At 42.2% G+C, this 25,596-nt stretch overlaps 3 protein-coding genes across 4 annotated transcripts in view; 2 read left to right on the top strand and 1 right to left on the bottom strand.

The window, feature by feature from the left end:
* The first annotated feature begins 1,040 nt into the window (after window positions 1-1,040).
* Window positions 1,041-6,443, top strand: ostm1 (osteoclastogenesis associated transmembrane protein 1). 2 transcript variants are annotated; one of them, XM_030047696.1, is made up of 6 exons: window positions 1,041-1,515; window positions 1,900-2,014; window positions 3,292-3,389; window positions 3,477-3,590; window positions 4,312-4,477; window positions 5,220-6,443. In XM_030047696.1, exons 1-6 carry the CDS (start codon window positions 1,129-1,131, stop codon window positions 5,273-5,275), a joined length of 936 nt encoding a protein of 311 aa, XP_029903556.1. In that variant the 5' UTR covers window positions 1,041-1,128; the 3' UTR covers window positions 5,276-6,443. The 2 variants fall into 2 exon arrangements, with proteins under 2 accessions (XP_029903556.1, XP_029903557.1); XM_030047697.1 differs by having other exon boundaries at window positions 1,042-1,515; window positions 3,480-3,590.
* Window positions 6,444-14,062: 7,619 nt separating this feature from the next.
* On the top strand, window positions 14,063-21,556 carry drc1 (dynein regulatory complex subunit 1 homolog (Chlamydomonas)). Its single transcript, XM_030047841.1, has 17 exons — window positions 14,063-14,172; window positions 14,736-14,820; window positions 15,115-15,227; window positions 15,477-15,660; window positions 15,801-15,938; window positions 16,502-16,588; window positions 16,693-16,815; window positions 17,869-18,008; window positions 18,116-18,250; window positions 18,384-18,665; window positions 18,699-18,840; window positions 19,480-19,569; window positions 19,790-19,876; window positions 20,047-20,195; window positions 20,680-20,832; window positions 20,918-21,020; window positions 21,482-21,556. The coding sequence occupies exons 1-17, from the start codon at window positions 14,063-14,065 to the stop codon at window positions 21,554-21,556; spliced, it is 2,196 nt and encodes a 731-aa protein (XP_029903701.1).
* A 2,240-nt stretch (window positions 21,557-23,796) lies between these two features.
* The window catches only part of otofa (otoferlin a), a 91,588-nt gene continuing 89,788 nt past the window's right edge, over window positions 23,797-25,596 (bottom strand). The window contains exons 45-46 of the mRNA XM_030047354.1: window positions 25,447-25,547; window positions 23,797-23,981 (exon numbers count right to left, since the gene is read on the bottom strand). Of these exons, the coding sequence (XP_029903214.1) occupies window positions 23,801-23,981; window positions 25,447-25,547 (282 nt within the window). The 3' untranslated portion in view covers window positions 23,797-23,800. The remainder of the gene's footprint in view (window positions 23,982-25,446; window positions 25,548-25,596) is intronic.

The raw sequence follows: 25,596 nt of genomic DNA, 5'->3' as shown, positions 1-25,596 counted from the left end.
TCACACTCCCACACACACTCTCTCTCTCTCTCACACACACCTCCACCTCTCTCTCTCTCTCTCTCTCTCTCTCTCTAGGCGAGTTGACCAATAGCACCAACTTTTTCATGGGTTTTGATTTGTAAACTTGTGTTGCGTGCAGAGACATGGCATAAACGGATGATAGATAGATAGATAAATAGATAGATAGATAGATAGATAGATAGATAGATAGATAGATAGATAGATAGATGTCATCTCATATAGAGCTGATCAGGAAACAAAGGGGAAAAAAGAGAAAACCCCCACAACAAACAGAACACACAGTGATCATGGAGGGGTAACATTAGGGGCTCTCGCCAGCATCGTATGGATTAGGATTATTTAAACTGCTGTTTCCATCCACAGCTAAAATATATGTTTTGGTGATATATAGTTTTGGGGTAAATCACCTGTGGCAACACATGGTGCTCTGCCAGGGCTGAGGCAGCGTATCTCCTGCACATAGGCTACTGTGTGCACCTCATCTATAAATGATCAATTAAAAGTTATGTTATCTTGATGACTATATCGATATCTATGAGCTTCAGTGTTTCTGACTGAGCGGCTATTAGTGTTTAAGTGCAGGCCAGTGCCCTCCCTGAGTTTTTACCTCCTGCATAACCTCAATGACTCTCTCTCTCTCTCTCTCTCTCTCTCTCTCTCTCTCTCTCTCTCTCTCTCTCTCTCTCTCTCTCTTTCAGTAAGAAAAAAACATCGCTTCAGCATGGAAACAGCGTTCAAGTGTTATTTATTTATTTATTTAATTATTTTTGCAAAATAAGAGCTGTACATTAAATCTACATATTGCGTTCAATCACACATGAAATATTTTGAATTATTATTATTATCATTGTCATGCTGTCATATAGCCGATATATTTCCTGCGGCTGTTCAAGGCTTTGCACACATTATTATTATTATTATTATTATTATTATTATGGTGTGTGTGATTGGGACGGTCCCAACGTTCGACAGTTGCACGGTCAGGTTTAGGTATTCTCGCGAGATCCCAGTCAGTCATATGACCACGCAGAGAGAAAACCAGGAAGTGATGGCTTGTTTGGAGTAGAAGAGCTGCAGCAGACGCTTTCACATCCGTTGTTCAGCATGTCTCTCTGTAAAACCAGCCTGTTTTTGCTTGTGTTGGGAGTAAAATTCTCCGCTCCCGTGTCCGCCGGCGATGCCAACCTCACCGCTTCAGACTCCGCGGAGGAGCCGAAACCGGCGTTTGTTTCCAGCGCCGCTGCTGTGGGCGACTCGCCAGCCTTGATCAAGCCGGGCGCGGAGTCTTACTTCTCCCTGAACTTGCTGTCCGCTTTCCCAGAGGATTTGGAGGTCAGCGATTATTGCAATGACCTGCTGCACATTTTCGGACAGCGGTACGTCGCCTACGTGAACTGCTTGGTGCCGGCCGCCCGGCCCGTCAAAGTGTGCCAGAGCTGCTTTGCCAGTTATCGCAACCTGGTGGAAATCTACACCAACATTTCAGATCAGGTAAAAATCCAAAGCCCAACTCATTTTCTGTGTTTTAATTAGCGCCAGAGGCTCCCTGTCCGCGCAGGCCTGGTTCCTGCGCCCTGGCCCTGTGCGTCATGAGTCTTGTGATGAGCGCGTCTGGCTGTTGTGCCAAAATAGAGGAAATTAAGCATCACGCGACTTGATCTGCTTGACCTGAAAGCAGAACAGCATTTGAACTTGTTTAGCTTGTTTGTTGTCCAAGATGACCTAAAATCCCACAAATGGATCAAATTAGACTGTCTGAATGGCACATACACACACTTTTTTTTGTGTTTTAAATACAGCCAGATGTAGCTGTATGACCCATTAATCGTAGATCTGGAGGGCAAAAACAAAGTCTCTGTGTGTGTGTGTTTTCAGGTGGGGCCTGGTAATGTGAGCTGCAGGGATAGCCTCCTGCGCAGTGATCGGCTGATGCTGGTTTATCTGCTCTATGACAATCTGGTGGAAATATGGGAAACTTCAGGCTGTAAGGGTAAGTTTCCTCGACTGTTTGGATCAAAGCACTCATAAACCATACAGAAATCTGTATAATTAGGTCTGTGTGTCCTGGCATATTGCTCTCAGGCACACATACACACACTTCAGCAGAAAGGGGTCAGCCAGAAGCAGCATTCAGTGGGGTTCAGTGTTTTGCATGAGGGCACTTCAGCTGGATGTTGCAGAGATGTAAACCCATGACTCGCAGGTCATGGGATAGTCTGTCCAGACATCCAGCTGCACCACATGAGCCATATCAGTGTGTGACATTTTGTCTGAGTGCATCAAATCGGTACAAAACCATTTTTTGCAAGTTGTCATGATCCATGATCACGAGTCATTCATGCACTGGGTCAACGTAAATTTGATGCCATGATTGCCATCGAATTTTCTCTTACAGGTACAAGTGGGTGAGAAATTAAAGATAAAACCAAAAACAATGTCTTAGTAAATTGTAGGGTGGCACCATGGCACAGATTGTCTAAGTCTCTGGAGCTCTGCTGGAGGGATGGGGCACCATTATCCAAAAGTCATTCCCTCATTTGGTGTTTTGATGATGATGGTGGTGGAGGTGGTCTAACAAGTTGCCCCCAAATCCCCCCTCTAAGTGTTCAGTTAGGTGAAGATATGGTGATGACGAATGCCATAGCTAATTATTTATATCATTTTTATCAGCATCACACCATTCAGTGAGCCCTCATGCCCTGTGGATGTGGGAAGAGATGACTCCCAGTCAGGATATTTGATCATAGGATGCATCACCTTTATTTAATCACAAAGTCACATTGAGATCAAGCTCCCATTTGCAAGTGAGACCCGAGTACAGAAGTGAAACGGTAATAAAGTAAAACATTCCCACCTAAAATCAATAAAACCTCTAGTCAAATTTGTGAATGGAGACACTGTTATCAATATGTTAAGTTTCTGTTTGCAACATATTCCAAACCAATAGAGCAAAATATCTGAGATGGTGGTCACTCAGAATAACTTTGTATTGATTTGCAGTGAGCCTTTCCTTTATAGAGCCATTCAGAGTCACTCATTTATTCAGGTTTTTCCTTTAATTTGTCACCCATCTGCAGAAATACGCAGGATCGGATGTATTGACCAGTTTGCCCTATTAAACACGAGTAATTGCTTTGGTAAAAGTAATGCAAGTAGAAAGACGATGGCATCTTCAGAAGTGGAAACAGAATTTATGTCTCAAGAGACAAATTAATAAAACGATAAAGCGGCTCAACTGATGAAATGCTTTAATTTCCTGTTGTGAAGACTGTGTCACCGCGGGACTGCAGAACCTGACCAACGACATGCTCAACTTCATGGCTGCTCTCAACCAATCACTCACCTGCTTCGAGAAGTATCAACAGGTAGTTCATATCTATCTATCCATCTAGTTTATCTAAATGATCAAGTTAACTATGACAAGTGTTGTGCTTTTCTCCATTCTTTCAAAGCAGGGAAACCACTCGGAGCTCTGCAAAGAGTGTAAGAGCCCGTACAAAAGCCTAAACGAGCTGTACAGCAGAATGGAGAAGAATCACACTCTGTGTATTGACATAGAAGATGCGGTAAGTATCCCAGGGGTCAGAGAATTACTTAACACTTACTTTCTTACTTAGTTTTTTTTTTTTTTTTAAAGATGGGAAGACAGAAAAATATACCCACTAGAGTCTCCAGACATTAAAAGAAACAAGTGAAAGGTTTCCTAGATCATAATATTCTCTGCACCAAGTTGCATAAGCTGTTCTCTTGGGTGTTTTAGTTTGGCTTAAGAACTTTTCAAGGGAGCCTGTTTACATATCTGTGGATCCCACATGAGGTCTGGACCTGATGGGTTAGGAAGGCCCAGTCGACACGCTGTCGTGTTTAGAAGCAGAGCTCTTAAAAGAGAAGAGCGAATCTGAATAGGAAGTAACAATGTGTGAGGGAAAACGGAAAATAGGGTTTAAATGTCATCGCCATGTTTGGTTCCTCTCATCCTCAGGGATGTGACCTGAAACTCAACAAACACAAAAAGCCAATAGAACGAAAAGCACCCATTAGAAATGAGCAGGAACGGTGCCCAAGAAAAAAAAAAAAAAAAAAATCCCTTGAAATTGCATTCCTGAATCCTCTCTCTCAGCCTTGGACTCACAAATAGTGAAAGCTCAAAACTGAACAACCATGGATGTAGTAAACAACTGAGGCCGAGAAACCTTAAGAGGGTAGATTTAATGGTGACATTGTTCCTGTACTGTGGTCACCTAAGCTGAAGCTCTCGTTGTGTTTGGCACCTTGCCTTGTTTTCAGATGAATGTGACGCGCAGACTGTGGAGTAAGAATTTCAATTGTTCCTTCCCCCGAGAGGAGACGGTTCCTGTCATCGCCGTGTCCAGCTTCATGCTCTTTCTGCCCATCATCTTCTACTTGAGCAGCTTCCTTCACTCGGAACAAAAGAAACGCAAGCTCATACACCGTGAGTAACCAGCTTAATTCGGCCATTGTCGCGCGGAGAGATTTTTTGACAGGGGTTTTGAGGGTTTCTAGGGGTTGTGGGTCTTTGGCGGAGGGGGCTTGGCTGACTGTGATATTGGGGTTCGGCTAGGATGGGGGGAGGGGAAGAGGAGGTCCCGGGTTGTTCTAAAGCATAGTGGGGTTGCCTCTTGCAAACCTCTGGATCATAGACAAGGTTGAAGGTTTTTTTTTTGTGGTGGTTGAGGGTTTGAGGGGGCCAGGGGCTTCTTTACAAACCTGCAAAGGAGGACAGAGAGGGTTTTGGAAGAGGGGGGCGGGTGGGAGGGATTGGTTGTTAAGTCTACTGCTAATGGCTTACAATTTTCAAGGGCACATTACTTTGATCTGGCTTTAGTCCATCAGACATCATGTTAAAGTAAACTAAAAGCTAAGGATGGCAAATGATGTATTGATGTTTTATTTGAGGATAATATTTTGATTTTTTTTTTGAGTATCCCTTTGTGTTTACCAGCTTCCATCATTACTCGCCGTCAAGAGTGCGTATTCATCATTAGAATCTGCCCTTTCTCCTCTGACTGTTAATGATAAACCACAAATTAGGGCGAAAAAAAAAAAGTCACTTAAGAAGAATTAACAGCTACAACACAAATATTATTTTTGTCCATTTCAACGACATGTGATGTTTCACTTATGCAGGTGAGGTGTACAGTTAGTAGTTAATAATGCTGATTCCCTCTCTGCAGCCAAGCGAGCCAAGTCCAACACCAGCCTGATGAACATCCAGGATAAATTCAGCTGAGTGGGGAGAGTGGTGAAGACTGAACCGGAGGAGGACACATCGTGGCTAACGTCTTCACCTCCTTTCCCATCCTTTGTTAAAACCCTCAACTGGAAGATGACTTTGATGGACATCTGTAAATATAGTGGACTCAGCAGGAGCCTCGGTTCACAAGACTGTGTATATGAGTCCGTATTCATCGGACTGCAACATCACAGTTGATCAGAGTTTTGTAACTGAAGTCGACATGTGCAAAATAGGAATTTGGGCACCTTATAAAACATTCAAATCATGTTTTCACATTTGTAAATGGAGTCAGTACATTTTTGCAAGTAATTAAAGCGAAACATTCTCTAGAAATTCCTTTTTTTACATCAAAAATTACCAGTTTTAGATTTGTAGAATTAAAAGTCCCCCTCAATTTCATTGAGGAAGGCATTGTGTTGGAGTGACTGTGCACTGTACAGCTGCCTTTTACATCTACTAATCTTGCACAGAATACTGTTTGTATTGCTGCATCATGTGTTTGGTCATCAGAAAAATCCTGAATCTCCTCCCTTGATGGTTTCTCCTGGTTAACAAACTTGATCCGGCTGCTCAGCTCATCCCGCAGTCTGCAAAACAGCTATCCCCAGAAAAAAAAATAACATGAGTGGCTTGATGTGCTGGATGTGTGTGTGCGCGTGTGTGTACGTGCATGCTATTTTTCTCTTTACCTGGGCAGAGAAATGGGTTTTCTCTCTCTAATGTATGTCCAGAAGAGAGCTGCAAACAGGAAGCACTTGATGTCCATTAGTGGGACATGTATCTGTTGTTAAGAACGGGAGGGGGGGTCCACATCAGGAAAAAAAGAAGAAAAGTAAATAAATAAATAAAAAATATGTATAATGTAAGAGGTCTCCAAAGTAGGCTATGACACAGTGATCTTACCTGTTTTCAAGTCAGTGTTATTATTTGAGCATAAGGCTTTTAATGTTTTTTTTTTTTTTTTTTTTTTTTTTTGGTCCTTTTCCACTGATGTTTAACTTAATTTAAGGGTGTAAGACCCCCCACCAGTTGTGCGATATCTACTGAATTGAAGAGATTATGTTTGTTAACTGAATGAAGAGTGATTTGCTGTGATGCTGCACAGTAATTACACAAATCCTAATTTTGAACGCATATGCCCAAATAAATATTTATTAACATTGATTCATTGGCCTATTTGTTTGTGCTTGTTTGTACATTTCAGAGGTTGACATTTCCTCTCAGAAACCCAAAGTTGCAGAGAAAGAGACAATTGTGGCACCGAGACTGTGACTGCAATTACAATGTGGCCAAGAAGTGCGCCCACATGCGAGAAGTGTTCCCTGGTTCAAAAAGGCTGTTTCCCCACACAGGCACGGCCCTTGTTTTTCAGGTTACGTGGCCTTTCTTGCTCTTGCAACGAGGCCGGGGCTTTTTCCTCCATCATTAGCAGCTAATCTAAATGTGGGATAAAGATACTTGGCCGAATAATCGCAGCAACACATCCGTTAAACTCCCTTGGCTTTTTGGTCTTATGGAGCGCAGCCACTGTTGGCCATCAGCGGCTCTAATAGCATTACCGTTGAGTCCCTGATATGCCGAGTCATATGATCCGGTTGCGGCCAGCAGAGCGGCTCAAACAGCGGCTCTTACTTGCGCTCCCGCACGGCCAAGTGTGTTGAGCGGCTCGTGCGCGGCCCGGGGCTCGAGAATGACAGCTTTGATTCCGTTAAGCCTCGTGGCTTTTCTGAGGCACACCGGGTCCTGTAAGCGGGGCTGAAAGTCAGCAAACTCCAAAGCTGCTCGCGGGGCAGAAACGGACCGGAGGCCGCCACGTGACGGGGAGAAACGGTGCAAAAGCTGCAGCTCCCCGGGACTCATGACGTACAATCAAGGTCCATTTCTTAATTCCCTTACCGTTTTGCTTTTGCGCGATCACGTTTTGCCGCGTGTGTCTTAAAAGTGACTTTGGACCATTGTCTTAATCGAACATGACTAGGCTAATCAAGAAAGGCTCTCGAGCTTTAGGCATGGAAAGGCATTCCTGAGAGCCTTGGTGCAATCCTCTGAGGCCTAATTTACACCTGTCTTTTGTTTTGTTTTGTTCTCCTTTATCCACAGGGCAAAGGGAAACAAATACATGGAAGGGGCATGATTCCTGAGCATGCATGCCTTATTTAAGCAATCCACCACTTCACATTTATCGACAATAGGAACATTTACTCATAGGGAACTGCCCATGAGCCAGAGTAGATGCTCCCCTGCATGGGGTTTGAAAAAAATCTTGACTCTCATTTGAAATGTTTTGGCCCTATTGAGATCCTGAGATATTTTCCATGTAGTTTTACTCTTGACCATTAACAAACAGATTCAACGTGGTGAGAATAAACCTACCAGTGTTGAAATAATCACATTCTTTTTTTGATAACAATTTCCACTGTATTATAATGAAATAAATCAATTCTTCATTTTATTAGGGACCCACTGGAAGCTCTTTGGGACCCCCAGGTGTCTCGAGACCCCACTTTGAAAAACACGGCTCTACTGGAGCAGTCAGGTGTTAAGCTCCTTCCTTTGTAGCATCTCAGTGGTTGTGGTCAGGACAGTCTCTATGACATTCAAGGTGACCGCTGCACCAATATCTGGCAGGAAGAGTATTTCTAACTCTGACACCTGTTTGATACCCTCACTGTACAACTCTGATAGGCTGCTTTATCCATTTAAATTTAAATTAAATTTAAAGCCCCTCTATAACTTTCAACATCAGGAGGTTTTTCTTTTTATTCTCACTGTGTAATGGTGTGAGAAGGCAGCACATGCTGCATCTAAGGAATATGTTTTAGCAATCAATACAAACCTATATCCTTCTACAACATGAGTGATCAGACATTCATTTTCTCTTTAATTTCATTGATGAATTACAAAGCAATCACAGTGCTTTATTTTAGTGTATCATGCATAAATGCTCAGTCAGGTTATGGTGAATGGAAATGACGGGGGCAGCTGACTGACCTTGTGATTGAACAGATTGCAGGGCAACAGCTATGCAATCCAACAGCAACCATGGCCTAATGCCGTGTATAATTACTGCGCACATAATCCACTCGCAAAGAGCTTTGATAGGAATTGACTGTGAACATAATTCTACAGTAAGTGACAGTTTATGTGAAAGAAATTAATATGATTCTGTGAACTGACTCATATCCTCAGTTTTCACCAGATCTTTGTGGGCTGAGGTGGAAAAATTTGCTCAAGATCAAGTTCAAAACCTTTGTTTGAGGAATGAAAACATCAGGTATTGTAAGCAAATCTGGCATCAAAGACTGAAAATATGAATATGAATTTAGATTAACCGCCATGTGTGTGTAGGCTACATGCATTGCTACTATACATTTGCTGTTGTGAAGTGACTATGATTGATCTGTGTATCACACTCAGGCATCAACTGACCGTAAGATGTCTTCAGAAGACAAGAGTTTTCTTTCTAAATTAAGTCTTTAAGATTGTCTAGAGACACTTCTTCAGATGTTTTTGAAATGTCAGTCTCAAGATGCCTTGTGCATTCCTTACCTTTGAAATATCAGCATTACATTAAGTAAAAAAAAAAAAAAAAATCAAGATTTATGAAGTCTGAATTTAAAATGCAATAAACCGTTCTTATACACAACCTCAACTAGTCAACCTTGTTTTACCCCTGTACCTTACGCTGTTGTGAGTGCCTTCATTAAGTGCATCGCAAGTTTTGTTGTGAAATTTCCTTTGAGTCACACTCTGCACAGCTTAAGGCATTTCAGGAGTTTTGGTTTAATTAAAGCAGACATCACACAGTGCACAGTATCTATAAATCTGCAGGGAGACGTTATAAACCATCAGAATTTTTCACATTCCTCGTCCTCTTCCTCATTAAAAGAGGACAAGGAATGGTCCTACACCTGTGATCAAAGTCCATAACTAAGACTGAAGTTATTTATGTCGCCTTAGTAGATTCAGTTTTCTCTCAGAACTTTACTCCCTTAATTGGGCAGATGCAACAGTTACTACAGCACAAGTTACCATCAAAATATATTTTTAAGCATTGTTACCTAATCATTTTGTATTTTCAGTTCTGACAGGATACACTGTATTAGCTTCAATAATAGTTGCACGTAAAACCATGACTTATCAGTGAAATCAGCAGTGGTTGTGTGTGGTAAATGCAAGGTGGATTTTTTTTTTTTTTTTTATTATGAATGGTGATATACATTATTAAAATCTCTCTTTGGCTTCTGGTGAGAGGAGGTTTTGCTGGAGTGTAAAACAGTTGTGTTATTGATAAAATCGGGGTTTGATATCAAATGATTAGTGTCAGGCAGCAGCATTTTTTCCAAATTGGTAAAACAATAACAGAATGCAACCCATCATTTGTATATTCTTGCAAAGGAAAACAAACATTTTAATAAAATCTATGCCACACAAAATCATGCATTCTTTTTTCTTAAGCTCTGAGCTTTCGTAATGTGTTAAGTTGTGAGCTGACCCCCGGGAACCTTTAAAGCTAAGGAGAGAACAACAGAGGAACGCTGGAGCCGAGGTCAGGATTATTGTTGTTTAATAGGCTAAATGATAACAGGAACATTTCCTCAGAACTCGTTTGATCATAACGAAAGATCGCTCCACTTCATGAAGCTTTGAGGCTGGAGATCAACATCTTGAAACCTTGAATCCGAAATTTCCAGTCGATGTGTTTGTTTGTTCCTTATGTCTAGCCACTTTGTGTGTGTCTGCTTATCTGCCTTTGTGTCAGTGTCTCCAGCTCTTAAAACTGACTGAACTGAAGGGGTAATAGGCCTATGCTGAAAAAAAAAAAGCATGCACATTGGCCACAGATGCTGTAAACGATGGCAAAACATACTTCCTTTTGCTAAAGTTACCTTGAGGCAAGGGCAGTACATTTCATGCTTCATAGAACAGCAGAGGGGTGCTCTTCATGCTGTCTCTGAATCTGGCCTTCCTTTTTCCTTTATTAAATCTATTTTTTGCTAAATGGCTGTTTATACTGTTCATTTGACAAGGTCATGGCTTTCACAGAGGCCAATGCCTTTGAGTTCGCTCACATCCTCTAAATATGTGCCCCCACTCCTCGGTGTTCTCATGCAGGGCATCCCATGTTATGAAGCAGCCAATGTCTCCTTCTTTACGCCAATATTAAGAAACTGTTAGTTAGGACTTAAGTGGTTATGCAACCGCACCCCTAAGCTGTCAGTTAGTTAACTGGCTAAAGGTCAGGCTCAGATAATCTACCTCTCAACCCCTGAGCAATGAATATGATGCTTTGTTGAACAAGAAGTAAACATATGCCCCCGAGGGTAAGAATTAGCAGAAAGACATGCGCGTGCACATACACACACATGCACACTCACCCCTGAGGCATATGCAGTGGGAGAGTGAATGAGGCTTATTATACACCTGTGAGAGGGGTCAAAGTCTGTCAATCCCTAGCTTATGGTATTATGATGGTATTAAGATTATAGAATCACTCTCTATTGGCAGTCATTCAGTTTGTAATCTCAGCAGCTTGATGCAAAAGCACTCAGCGTTCCAGCTAAGGGTCTGATGAAAATAAGGCCTTCTCCTCATTCATCCCTTCCTTCCCCCCTCTCACAAAGGTCTTATGACAAGTCAGCTGTTGGTGACATCACAGATGCTGGATCATATGTCAGAAACCTTTGCTGACTGACTTATATCCCTTGTGGCTCAGCAGCAAGGAGAGGAGGTAGGATGCCACTTCAGGCCAATGGAGCGAGCGAGGTGCCCCAGGGGGTGAGGGCCGCACTTGAATGCTGCCAAGGGCCCGGGCTGGTGGGGGGCACTCTTTAGGGCAAGAACATCTGACCCATGTGTGTGGTTGTATGTTTGGGCAACCAGAAGCTGCCCATCTTGCCATCAGCTTGAAAAGACATTTCTCAGTGTGCTTTGTGTGTGTGAGGGAGAAAGGCTGAAGTGATGATTCATACTGGAGAGTCAATGGATTTCCATCTTAGGACGAGAGAGCCAATTTCCATATGTTTGAAACATATCTTGATGAAACGCTTCAGTTTGTAGAGCTATAGAAGACCTTGGATCATGAGACAGTAGCGCCACCTACAGTCAATTTCCAAAAATGATATCTAATTAAAGGTGGACGTCTGCAGCATGTCGCCATCAGCTGATTAGAAGGGCAGCCATGCTACAGGAGAGGAACCAGCCCTGTTAAATGATATATTTGTAAGTTTTTTTTTTTTTTTTTTTTAATTAAGGAAAGTTGCAATTCCACTTAAGATTATATTTGAAGTTGCAGTTGTCCTACATAAACTTTGTGAAGTGAATTTTACCTACAGTTGGGCCTTCCTTCACTTGTCACATAAGCTTCCAGGGCCAAACTAAACTAAAGTAGTGTGTAAAGTGCTAATGTTTTGTGCATGACTCTTTCACAAAAGATTTTTTGTTTGGTTTGTTTTTAGATACAGGGCTGACAAATGCTAGTGCTGTAAGGGGCTGCACAGCAGTTCTGAGGGTGGATGCTGCCATTAGATGGCAGCACCACACCATCAATGTTGTACCAAAGATCCCAGACTGTCAGCATTTGCACTGCCTTCTAGATATAAATCTTTTTCTTGCTGTATGAAAAGTTATTTTCTATATTTTTGTTTCCCCGGAGTTTTCATATTCATAATTAAGTGCTTGGTAATGAAGTACAAACTGAGGACAAAATGTAAAGATCTTAAGTTTTCATTGTCTTTAAGTGAGTGTGAAATACATTCAGGGCACAACAATCTCAAAATATTCTTTATTAATATTTTATCCTTTCAAATGTTGATTTAAAAAGTGTCAAATATGTATATTTTCCTGTTTCTGTCAGACCATACACGGTAACAACATCATTGATCATGGAGTCTTTGTACTCTGTAGCAACTGATAATAAAAAGTGTATCATGGTCACAAATTGTTGCAGGCATTTTAATTTTAATTTCTCATTCCCAGTAAGTATGGCAACATGGAGGTATTTATAACAATTTTGGTCCTGCATCCACAAGATCAATTTTAGAGACTGCGACAGTGAGTGTACACATTACTGTGTTTAGATGTTGTTAAGTTAACAAAGATGAATTCTTGTTTCTGTGAGAATTTATCTCATCAACCATGGTGCTTCTAGGTGGCTGCTCTGTGTCCTCAGGGCAGGCTCTGGGACTCAGCTGTCCGGATAACATCACTGAAATCTGGCTTTGAGGTGCTCAATAATCCCCCCAGCTTCCACCTCATGTTTCTCTGGCATTGCTATCAGGTTATCAAGAATGCTTCACTGGTCAGCATATCTGCTGGCCTCAGTGAGATGTCATCTGAGAACTGTGAGAAGTAGATTTGACGGAGCAGACTCCTATCTTCGACAGCAGTGGCCATGACAGCATCATAGTTAATATTTTGGTGCCTGACAGAGAGCTTCCAGAGGTGTTTTTTTCCCACCTCTGTGTGCATTCATAAAACCAACAGGAGACCTGGTTCAGTCGTCTTACCATCTCCCTTTAAAATAATATTGGAAGAACCTGGTACTTTTGCCTGCTCTTAGAGTGCTCATAGATAAAAGCACAGAGAAGATGAGTTGTGAGCTGCCTTGAAACTGTGCATGGCTGATCCCTGGAGACGGCTTCCTCCAGCCTCCTGCTGTGCAGATGTTGATGCAGCTGTTGATGCATTCTTGCAGCTTGGCTTCAACAGGAGCATCACCTCCAGCGAAGTAGACAGTCAGCTGTGTAGTTCGTCATGATTTAAATCTGGAGAATGGGACTCAACTGTGCTGATGATAGAGGGTGACAGGGATGGAAAAAAAACACAAAATGATAAGAAAAAAAATCCATTACAAATGCATGTGAATTCAAACACTGAGTGATGAAATTACAAGTGATTTGTTAAATCAAAAGACAATTTCAATAAATAAGACACTTGATAAAAATGGAACCACTTTCATAATTTATCACCACACCATCACTCATCATTTATCAAATAAATCCCTTGAGGAAGTAACAAAAAATAAGCAATTAATGTGCTGAAATTGAATACCAGTGCAAAAACAGCATTCATGAAAATGAATGTGAAATCAAAAGCACAAGAAAGTGATCATCTGTGAAGTGATTTAATAAATTTAAATGTGATTTGATTATCCCCTTCATTCATCACTGGCGCTAAAAAAATGGAATTAGGATGGTTTATCGTTTGGCATAAGTAGTTTCTTGTTTCTCAGAAACCTTGATTATTTTCCCTGCTCAACTCAGAGGTTTCTAACAGAACAGCCTATATTAGAATTGAATAAATCTGGTGAAAAAGCAGGAGAAAGTAACTGAAAACTTAAATTTTCTACATCACAAGTTGGACATGAACGCGTTCAACTGAATGAGAATAAGTGCCTCAAATTTCAAGCCACTGCATTCAGACACAAAATGTGCCTTAGAAACTTGAAGCGATTTATTCCACCGCTGCGGCACAAAATGTCGCTGTGCTGCGGGGTCTGAAAACAAAACAAGAGGCCACCACAATCAGCTGCTCTTGTTCTTGGCATTATTTCCAAAAGCGCCTCCGGTCGTGGTCACTTCGCTTCATACGACCACGAATACACGATCTAACGAGGGGAACCTGAATGCAACATCCATCAAACTGGAGAATCCGTAGCTATAGCAACAGCAACCCAAACACAAGCGGGTCAGCTCACTGTGCCGCTGCGGCAGAGAGACGAAATTAAGTATTTACACACATCTTTAAAAAAAACAACTTTCATCACATATACACATAAATATGGGTCAAGTTGAGAAGGACCCGGGAGAGACGTGTGGACCCTCCGTGAAGTCTGACAACCCAGAGGAGAGGATAGCCGCTCGCCGCCTCCGCATTGAGAAAAAGAAAAGGTAGCTAACTCCTGCTGATTTGCTAACTATTTTCTTGTTCAGGAAACACTCTAATATTGTTATTCCGAGGTAAATTTAATTATATCACCACAATATGTCTCGAAAAAGTTGCTTGTTACGTTGTCCTGCATGGACTTCAAGACTGTAGCTGGTTAGCTTAGCTGCTATGAAATACATATATTTTTTATTTCAATTTTTATTCAGTGTCCGATTTAGTATTTATTTATTTATTTTTTTTTGTCCTGAGGTGCTATTCATGTGTCTAGTATTTTGTTAAGTGTCCTGTTCCTTGGAGTTTTAGCAAGTTATATATCAGTGTAATGTTAGCTTTTGGTCCTTCTGTTTCCCCCTTTACACCACACTCAGTTTGACTTTGAAAGTCAAATCCAAATGATTCACATTTTATTTTAGTTAACATTTGCAGTCTGCAGTTACAGTTTAATTTTAAATTTACTGCCACAAATCAAATAACTTGTGTATTTTTCCATGCTTGGTTTTAGTTGTAGTTGGAATACCTTAACATTTCTGTTCATGAAGTTTTCTTCTTCTGTCCGACTCCCCAGACAGGAGCTAGGAGAAGGCCCCTGCGAGGAGGAGGTCACAGAGGAGGCGAGGGAGAGCCAGCTTCAAGTGGAGCAAAGTGAAAGGGTTTGTTTGCCCATGAGATGCTGCAAACACCTGTGTTGTTTCTATGAAAAAACAGTTCAGTTCAGTTGTCAAAATGGCTTCCTCTTAAATTTCTTTTTATGTCCGAAAGTGACAGCTAATTCACTTTGCTTATTGTTTGACCTGAGAATGTGTGCCAGAGTCTGACCTTTCATGCTGTTATTTTAGCTGTGTAATTTCAAATACTCTTGCTGTGAGTAAACCGTTAAGTGAAGCAGCAATTCCTCCACTTTGGTAAAATGTTCAGCACTCTTCCCATCTCTGATCTGTTCTCAGAGAATGATCAACCTGCAGAGTGATGGGATGGAGTTGGTAACCAACATCCAGACTGCAGCTGATGCAAAAGAGTCCGGGCAAAGGACAGAAGAGGAGGAGGCTACTAGGCTCAGGTCATTTCTCATTCAGACATGCTCCTTCTCTGAAACAGCTGCTGTCATCAGTGGTGTGGGGTGGGAGGTTGTGGCCAATTTAGTAGTATCAAGCGCAGCAATACATTTTAAACACACCATTATCTCATTTTCTTTCAATGTCAACCAGCCAACACCTCTGCCAGATAATATCTAGCCTGAAAAACCTATTCTGTAAGTACCCCCCACCACCACCACCCATCCTTCATCTTCATCCTCCTCTGTGGCCAGAATGGAGAGGCTGGAGAATGAGGCCAAATGCAGCCAGCAGAAGTTTGAGGAGATCACCAGAGGGTGGGAGATGACTAAGCAGAAAACAACTGCTCAGGAGCTGCAAGATGCTCTCAACAGCCAGCAGCAGCAGTGTGCTCAGCTGCTAGAGGACAAGGCCAAACTCATCCACGACCTGCAGCGGGTAACGCTACCAGCCAAATCCCCCTCCTGCAATCAAACATGCCTGTCTTTTTACAGAATCACATTAGAAAATTGGATGTACTACAACTACCACTACTACTAAAATAATAAAAATGATTATAATGCAATTTTTTTGAACAGGAGCTGAAAGCCAGGGATGACTGCTATATTAAGGACTTGAAGAAGGCGGCAGAGGAGGAAGACCTGTTTATTGAGAGGATGGAGAGTCTGATCAAAACCCTGAAGAAGACATACAGGGAGGAGCTGGACCAGATTGAGGTAGGACTGGACCTGACCTGGGTCAAGAAGAGGCTTTAAATAATTTGTGTTGTTTGTTTCAACCTGCAGGGAGAATCAGATGACAGCCTTGATTGCACTAGTTAATTAAGCCATCAAGAGAACATTATACTCAGCTGACTTTTAGGTAACCCCATGTGATTGTGTCTTACTGGCACACAGTTATTATTTAATGAGGTAATACCTACCAGTTCCTTTGAGTCTAAACAACCAGCTGTATGATCAGTGTCCCTGTGCTATTTGAAAATCCTTGAAAGTTAAGGCATTTGAGAAAAAATAAAGTAAAGACCTTAAATATTTATGAAAATGAATGGATAGCCTTGAAAGTACGAGATCTGTGCCATTAAAATATAACACCCGCATGCACCAAAACACCTCAACTCTCAGGCCCTTTCTGAAGAATCTTTAACTTTACATGCAGATTTCAAGCTTTCAAACACTGCGTTTCAACCTTTTCAAAGCTTTTTTTTCTCAGTTTCGGAATATGATATCACATTTGTCCCATATACTGATGACTGCATGCTGTCTGCTTGTTTTGTTTGCAGAATGCTTATGAGCATGAACGGAGGGTCTTACTGACGGCAAACAGGGAGAAATGGGAGCAGTACATGAAGGACCGTCGCAACCTAGAGGTCAGCGTAACTGAAACACATGCATTCTTTCAAGCATACACACTTTACCTGTCTTGTCATCCATAGCAAACAACTTCTTCAATCTAGACTTTTCCTGCCTGCAGCTGGAGAACCTGACACAGAGGCTGAACAAGATGGAGGAGTATGAGGAGATGCTCGAGAAGCTGAGGATGGAGGACGCCGAGGAGTACAACATCACCAAGAAGAAACTGGACACACATGTTCAGGTCTGAGCAAATCTCCCACACAGGTGTACCACTTTACAGAGTAACAAGGGGATATCCAACAGCAATAGACTATAATAAGTTGCAAACACAGACTAATTAATAAAAGAATTACAGAATAATTAATAGAAGTAGGATTAAAAAAGATGAGGAACATTGAGAGGCAGTGATTACTTACTATACTTAATTTTGTGATCTGGCTTTATTGCTGAAGATGTTGTTGATATTTCAAACAATGCTCTTTATTTCTAAAAGATATCACTGATCACTAAAAAATAATTAACTGTGCTGCTCAGAGCTTATGTGCCACCTAGTCATTTACATATCAATAATTTGTAATTTCTCTAGCATCAGCAGGGTACCACGCTCTGATCTATAATATAGGCCTACTCTAAGTTAACAACATACCAGTCCTCTGACCGTGCATTTCATATGCTCTGTGTACATGATTCACTTCTGCTTTTTATTTTTCTCTGCTTTGAGAAGAATATCACCATGGCATCATTATAGGGATTTTTTTTTATCACAAGAAGCCCATTCATTGAAATCTTCATGCAGGCTATCAGCTGGTTTCCCAGTAGCATCTTCCTCAGGTTTCACCTACCCAAAGTTAAAATTTTGTATTTGTTTAGAAAATTCTCTTGTAACCCGGTACAAATCCTCATGAAGTTGTATGTAGCCCAGTACCACTGATCTGCAATAAAAACCATAAATTATAGATGAATAAAGCACTTAGCCAGTATTGTTTTTTGTTATACATAAAAACACACATCTACAGTAAAGAATAATCAAATTCAGCCATGAAGTAGATGTAATAAAGACATATACTTGAGGCTTGATATTTGACAGTGTAGTCATCAGTTGAAAAATAAAGTTTTTAACACAATCTGCCTCAGAAAAAAAAAAAAATATTTTGAAAAACATTCTGTCTGGTTACACTTCTCCTCTAGAAGCCATATCCTGTGACTTTGAAAAAATCACAGAAGATGTGCCGGCATAACAGGATGCACAATTGATATATGACAGAAGCTGTTAGCCCCACTCTCCCCTCTGTAGATGTTGCGGCTGCAAGTGCAACAGAAGAAGGCGAGTGACTATCTGAACCAGGTTGTACTGGACTACAACTACCGGCTGCAGACGAAGAAAGAAGAGGAGATCACTACCATCAAGTCCCAGCAGAAGAGGAAGATGGCCAAGTAACTTTCACTTACACACAAGCTCATACAAACGTTTACACGCACACAGTCAGATAGGCATCATATTCATGTTATTGAGTTTTCCTAGTGAGAGCTGTGTGTTCCAGAATGCAGGATGTGATGAAGAATCTGAAGCTGAAGTGTGCCAACAAGGAGAAACAGTCCAGGGAGGAAACCCAGAAATTGTGCAAGGACTACAAACGTACCACAGAGCTATACAAGCACAAACAGAAGAAGATGAGGTAAGTGATTATTTCTTCTCTCTCTCTCTCTCTTGCTCACACTCACATGACACGTTAAGTCACTCTAATCACTTGTTTGATTCCTTTGCCCCTTTCTCTTTTCTCTTTATGCCTTCTCTTCCTCCTTCTCTAGGCACATTGTAGCTGTTGATGCTCAGGAGTTCGAGGATGTGTGGCTGATGAATGAGGCGGAGGTCAGGCAGCTGGTGGAAAGGGCCCTGCACATCGACCGGCTGATCTACGAGCAGCAGCTGGGTTTAACTTGGGAGCGGCCTCACACGGCCTTCATGAAGCTCTCAGCTCAGGAAGATCCTGAGAAACCGGCTCAGAGGAGTGCCCAAGAGGCCGCCTCTCAGCTGATCCACACCGGAACAGCTACCCAGGCAAGCCTGGGCATGGAGGAAGCCTCAGTCGGGTCAGAGTCAGAGACCGATATTGGCGCCAAGAGCACGGACATGGAGATGAAGGGGGCAGCAATGCAGAGCGAGAGTGAAACAGAGGTGGAGAGGCAAGGGACTTCAGCAGGGGAGGGAGGGAAAGTGTCAATGACGATGATGACGAAACTCCTGCAGCTGCTATGTGATGAGGCGGTGAGTGACATGACAGTTTAAAGTTCATTAAACAACTTACCAGAGTCAGGTGGTATATTGATGTCATATTGATATTGTGACATGAAACTGAAATTGAATAGCATTTGGTTATTGTAATATTGTGATATGGCAAAAGTATTGTGTTTTCCTGGTTTTAAAGGCTGCATTACAGTGAAGGGATGCCATTATCTTATTAGATTGTTGACAACTCAGAAAAATATGACAAAGCAGCCTCTACCTGCGTGGCCATCGTATTCACATGATTAATTGATGGTAGCTAATCAAAAATCTTTTGTGTGTTAATATCCTATGAAAGTATGCGTCCTTACCTATTACCTTACCTAATATCGTCACAGTAATGATAAACCGCACTGAGGCATTCAGTCAAAGATACTGTGATAATTGATTTTGTCCATATCACCCAACTGTATGACTGCACATGCCATGTGCAGGGGAGGGCATGGATTTGAATGCTAGATCATCATATGCTGATGTCTTTGTCTGCACCCTCTCTGGTCACTAAATATTACAATCCCAGCTGTCACAATTTCACAAAACGCCTTAAATAATATAGTATGAGGCTGCTGGACTGTGCACTGTTTTTAAAGCAGGTGTGTTATTTTCTCTCCTCCGTCACAGGGCTTCTTGATAGAGAAGAAACTCCCAAAGCTGCTGTCTACCGTGGAAAAGGATGAACAGATGTCCGTGAAGCTAGCCGCAGTTTTTTCTGTGAGTGCATGTTGGGCCAATTTTTCTGATGTTTCTCACTCTAACAGCAGCTGTTAGTGGCTGGTTTGCTTTGAGCATTTAACATCAGGGCAGTGTCCTGGGACAAGTCGCAACCATCAAGTGCTCCAAGCAAGTTAAAACAAATGCTAAGAAGTATGTGGGTCAGTAATATTTGACCCTGGTATGGTTGCTAGTTATGTTTCGTTGTGTCTCGCTCCAGGCTTTGGGCATTGAGAGTGAGGATGATTTGTACGGGCTGGCTGATTTCATCTTAAAATACGCACACCAGAAGAAAGACCAGGCTGAGGTGAGAGAAAGAGAGTCATGGATAGATTCATGGCCTGATGGATAGATCACCACCACTTTTTCCATCTAGAGATGAACTTGGATAAGATATTTCCTTCAGTCCATGAGAAACATGATTGTAATCGTAGAACATACTGTTTCTGCCAGTAACATCAGTGTTTCCTCCACTAGCAGGATGTTTGCGCAGAGTCGGGTGGATCCAGTGGCAAAGCAGAGGGAGAAGAATCCAGCGGTGCCACGATTCTGACCTCTGACCCCATCCATCCTAATGATCTCGTGTCAGCTCTGAAAGCCTTCACTGCCCAGCGCAAGAAATCCAGGTTAGAGCAGTTATCTTACAAGGACCATCCGATGACCATCCCATTTTTAACACTGTATTTCTCTGCAGAGGTACGTAGTGTGTAGTCACTTTTAATGCCAACAGTTGTAGAGATATGCACATCTCAATAACAACACGGGCACATTAAACAAACCATGTAGTCATCAATAACTTTTCACCTTTAATAAAATGTGCTGCAAGAGAAAATGTGGAATTAAAATATACACTGTAATTTAGTGTTACTTTTATCTGAACTTTAATTTTTTACATTATATTGTCATAGTATGGCATGACATAAGCATTGTGTCCCATCCCTATAAAACACGATAAAACCTTTACAGTGGCAGAACTGCAATATTGATCTTGATAAATCCAAGAGACATATTTTAAGTGCAAGGGTTGTTAAAATTTAAATTTAATCTGTGCTCACTCCTGGGTTTACAAGTATGATTAGCTGATGTTATGTGCTCATGCCGCTCTGCAAGGGAGATCTCCGCTCCCCATGAGCCCAGTTTTCTTCGCGTAGCTGGCCGGGACAATTCTGAGGACGCAGCCTACTGGGAGAGTTTGGCCGAGGCTATCCCTGAGGTCAAACTCAAGCTGTGGGACGCACTCCATGATGCATTACAGAAGCACCAGTGAGTAGCACACACACTCACACAAACACAAAATAAACATCCACGCTGACCCCATCAATTGATCTTCTCTGCATTGTGCTCCCAGCGCTGTCCTGACTCAGAGGTCTGAGCTCATCACCGAGACACAGGGCCTCAAGCAGCAGAAGACAGAGCTGCGGATGTTGCTTCAGGACGTCCTCACCTCAAGAGTACGCTTGTGTCTTAGTGTGTCTGAGTGCTTTTTCTCTCATCTGTTTACATGCATTTCCTGTATGCATCCCACTGTTTTCCATGTGTTCAGCAGCAGTGATGAAGACAACAGTTGGCTGCAAAATATGCAGTAAATAAAAATATATATGGCTTGGCCTAATTACCCACAAAACATAATCAAAATGATAGGCTTAGTATATTCTGCTGGTGAACACAGATCTTCCGTTTTTCACCCGCCTCTTCATGTGTATTTTGTTCACAAAATCAGGTCTGACTCAGAGTATCACCTTTACTGATGTGTAGTTGTATAACCTGTGTATGAGACTGTAAATAGAGCATATTCATGCCTCATTTGTAACAGAGCTTAGTTTCAGTATGACTCCCTGTTTAATTTAATAAACACTGCAGTCATGTCAGCTCTTCTCTAACAGTACTTATCCATTATTCTCTTCTCTGACAGGTCAGTGAAGAGCCAGAAATCCAACCCGCCCTCTTACTGCAGCTGACTCCCAAGTATCGGGAAAAACAACAATAATTATGAAAGAGCTTTTGTGTGTATTCCAAAAATAAAACCTCCATAATGTCATGTTGTGGCGGTAGCATTTATTTTTTTACAACCCTAAAGGAGAAGATAATGAGCATTTAACTGCAACATCTGTAGCTAAAACACTTGATAAAAACATACAAAAGTTCTTGTGAGATATAAAATAGTGCATTGACATACAGTGGCTGTGTGTGTGTGTGTGTGTGTGTGTGTGTGTGTGTGTGTGTGTGTGTGTGTGTGTGTGTATCAGGACTGCAGTATGGTGGTTCTAGCCAGCGCTGTTGAAGATCTTGAGGCTGAGTGCTGAAGGCAGAGAGAAGTATAGCAGAGCCAGGAAGAGCAGGCCCAGCACAGCGGCCAGCAGCAGGGCACAGTGCAGCCTGTAGTGCCTCCAGGCCAGGATACACACCGTCCTCACCGGGTTCAGCAGCCATGACATGTTGGTGTTGGGACGACTGCATGGAGAGATTCAGAGATAAAACAGCAATGCATAAAAGAAAGACAAGCGCAAACACGTCCTGAGCTACTCCCCTCTGCGTTTTCTCGCACGCGTTCAAAGAGCTCGCAACTAGACAATCTCAAACGTGTGATGTCAGTGAAATCAGTTTATTTAAAATCGTTAAAACAGACAAAAAATAAATATTGCACACGTCAACAAGGAAATATAAATATACTCATTTATCATACAAACAGGCAAGTTTAGTGCAAACAAGAACTCGTACTTGGTGAAACACAGAATCACGAAGAATGACTGCAACACAAATCAACTACAGGTCAAGCACGGGCAACATGGAAAGGGTAACAGACACTGCAAACAACGCCGTCTGGGCCGTCGTCTTGACAACCAAGCCCCTTTTACCTCACCCACCGCTCAAGTGCACTTAATTCATAGTCCCAAGAAATCATCTTTACATTATCTCTAATGCCAAAGACAGCAGGGTCAGTACTCTGGTGAATGACGAGTTGGAGTTACAGTCATGCCAACACACATGACCTCTCTGGTCAGTTGTAGGTTATCACACTGATGCATGCGTATTGACATCTAATTCTACGTTTTGGTGCAAATCTGTAATAACCTTGAGGCTTTTGTTATTTTTCAGGGGCTTGCAGTTAGACCAGGGTCAAATAATATTCGCAAATAATTCCTAGTGTTTGCTTCAGTCTGCTTTGAGTGCAACATGAGTGGGATTTGTGATATAGGACATTGAGTTTAAGTACAGTTACACAATCACAGAAAAGTATTAAGGAGTCAGTTAAGCATTACTTTCTGAGAGAACCCGTCCAACACTGTGTGATTTGTGCTTATAAAGCCCACCCATTCAGCATTTAATAGTGGTTAAAACAAATGCTGAGAATTATTTGTACTGTTTTTGACCAAGGTCTAAATTGGTTGCTTTGTTCCATTAGATCAAATGTTTGACAACACAAATTTACTAAACAATACAAAGCATAGCTCATTATTTTATGCATTTAGAAGTTATCTTGTTCTATATCTCAGCATTTATTATTAACTTAGGAAAATAGACATCTGTATTTTTGTTTCTTCATTATTATTCTTCAAGTGTGCAAAGCCTGCAAGACCTAAGAGGGAACATTGCTATAACTGTGAAAAATATTGTTCAGGTGTTCCCTATTAATCTACTCTCTAGTCAATAACAGACATTGTAGCAGTAATGAAGGATATTACAGCATCACTCGACATGGATGACCATGCAATTGTCTGACCACTAACTCTGTCCTCCAAAATAAATACATGTAAATAAATAACATAAAAAGCAGTATAAACAGATAAAGAAACATTCAATCTCATGAAACATTGCTTGGGGAAAGCTGTTTTAGGGTAAGATCGGGTGTTACTTTGTGACATACGATTGAGTATTTGCCAGTTGAGTCCAGATACTGAGGATTTGATTGATTAGGCTTTCTGGATGGTGGATGGTGGAGAGCTTTGTATGAAGATCAGAATGGATAAGCGATGAGAAGATAATGCGCTCTGGCTTTCTGTTTGCCTTCTCCTCCCTCGGCCTCCTCCTTCCTGGGCGCGAGACTGAGGGAGAGACTCCGTTTTCATGTTCTCCTTCAGTGCAGAGACAGGCGGGGCTTGTGAGCCAGCACCCGTCCCCACCCTTCCTCTGTGTCTCCTCCATCCACCCATCCAACCGTCTGTGAGTCTATCATTGCTGGCTAGCTGCCCCCCTTCCCCTCCACTCCCACCCCCGTCTACCCAGCAGCCCCTTAGGCCCCCAGCAGCTTCTTGACAAGGTAGCCAGGCATGCTGTAGAGGAAGAGGCCCAGCATGATCAGCAGCAGCAGGACCAACACGATCTTGATGATCAGCCACTTGTAACGGTTACACACCAGGTAGCGGATGGCTTTCAGCGGGCTCAGGAACCACAGGAAGGTGGTGTCTGGACGACTGGATGTGAGAGAGAGTGGTGGGATGTTTTAAGCAGTTGAGAGGGATAGGTGCAGTAAAGGGATGGCGGGGAGGAATGGGAGAGTAGAAAAGAGGAGTAGTTGGGGATTTAGTGAAGGAGGCATGCAGATACCAAAAGGCGTGAAAGGGAAATGTTGGGGAATATGAGAAAAGTAAAAGAGAGAGGGAAGCTGTCATTAGTTGTTAGTAAACCATGATGCTTGCTTTAGCACTACTGAGTATTTTTACCAAAACGATTACAACATTTCACGCTCACAATCCACTTTTTCATGAATATGTAGTGATGTTCGAGAGGACCACCGACCACAGCACACAGAGCAAAAGCACAGTAATAAACCTCTGCACAATGAAGACACGGATAAAAAATGTAATGATGGTTGACCAGGTACTCAATACACTTGACACTTTTCCATGACACTCATGTGATTTTGATGGTGTGTAATGGCATGTAGATGGAATGGCAACAGACACTGGCTTGCAAAAATGGTCGAGACAAGATACAAGGACAGCCATAGATTGGGATATTCCACCATTAAGGACAGAAGAAAGAGAAAAGGAGAGGAAAAAATAGAAAAGAGAAGAAACAAAATTTTGGAAAGACAGAATGGACCAACTATACACGTGGACAGGAGAGGACGGGAGAGGAGGCACTAAGGGTTGGAAATAACCTAAGAAATGGTATAAATAGAGAGGAGATGAGCACGGAGGACATGGTGCGGGCTACCCGTGGCTCAGGCCCCCAGCATCTTCTTGACCAGGTAGCCAGGGATTGAGTAGAGGAAGAGGCCCAGCATGAGCAGCAGCAGTAGCAGCCCCAAGACCTTGAGGATCAGCCAGCGGTAGTTGTGCCAGATGAAGTAACGAATGGACTTCAGAGGGCTGAGAAACCACATGAGACTGGTGTCCGGACGACTTTGTGGGAGGAGGGAGAGAGGGAGTGAAGGAGGGAATGTAAATGGAGGCAAAACAGGTAACAGGGGAAAGGGAAGAGGAGTCACACGCATAGAGGGAGAAGGGAAGGGATGAGGGGAGGGGAAAAAAACAGAGGGAGACAGTTGAGGAGATGGTAGGAGCAGAAACGAGTGAGTGTGAAAGTGTAAGGGTGGCCTCTGACAGCGCAAAAAGCAGCGCTAAGGCCAAACAAGACCAAATGACCAATCCATATAAAATGATATCAGAACCTGACTGGCAGTGCTTAAACACGTTTGATTTTGAGGCTTAGACTGCTTTTTGCATCGTGATAATGATCCTCCTGAAGAAGAGGAGCAAGGGAACATTGACCATGTCTGTGCCATTCTTTTTGCGCCACACAACCATTCTCAGTATTTAGCTGTGAAAGTAGGGAGTGTGTGTGTGTGTGTGTGTGTGTGTGTGTGAGTCCCTGTGAGAGTTTGGGACAATATGGGTCGTGTTTGTTGTCTGTTAATTAATGTGAATATCTTACTTTGGTTTCTCCAGTGGGTCGGGCTCATTTCGTCCCAGTCCAACAGGACTTTTCTCTGCCTCCTCAGCTGTCAAGAGATGAAGCTCAGCTTCCACCTTACCCTGCAATGACAGCATGCATTTAACAATATAATCTAAAAATCTACCTGAC

Source organism: Myripristis murdjan, chromosome 24 (assembly GCF_902150065.1).
Source record: "Myripristis murdjan chromosome 24, fMyrMur1.1, whole genome shotgun sequence".
In the NCBI taxonomy this organism is placed as follows: domain Eukaryota; kingdom Metazoa; phylum Chordata; class Actinopteri; order Holocentriformes; family Holocentridae; genus Myripristis; species Myripristis murdjan.
The sequence above is the reverse complement of the archived record's forward strand: the minus strand, read 5'-3'. Positions and strand labels throughout refer to the sequence as shown.

Coding starts and splice junctions, on each gene's coding strand:
- drc1 (XM_030047841.1), top strand. CDS start 14,063: ATGGGTCAAGTTGAGAAGGACCCGGGAGAGACGTGTGGACCCTCCGTG. Junction 14,821..15,114: donor AAGTGGAGCAAAGTGAAAGG/GTTTGTTTGCCC, acceptor ATCTGTTCTCAG/AGAATGATCAACCTGCAGAG. Junction 20,196..20,679: donor GCCCAGCGCAAGAAATCCAG/GTTAGAGCAGTT, acceptor CCGCTCTGCAAG/GGAGATCTCCGCTCCCCATG.
- ostm1 (XM_030047696.1), top strand. CDS start 1,129: ATGTCTCTCTGTAAAACCAGCCTGTTTTTGCTTGTGTTGGGAGTAAAA. Junction 1,516..1,899: donor ACACCAACATTTCAGATCAG/GTAAAAATCCAA, acceptor GTGTGTTTTCAG/GTGGGGCCTGGTAATGTGAG. Junction 2,015..3,291: donor GGAAACTTCAGGCTGTAAGG/GTAAGTTTCCTC, acceptor CCTGTTGTGAAG/ACTGTGTCACCGCGGGACTG.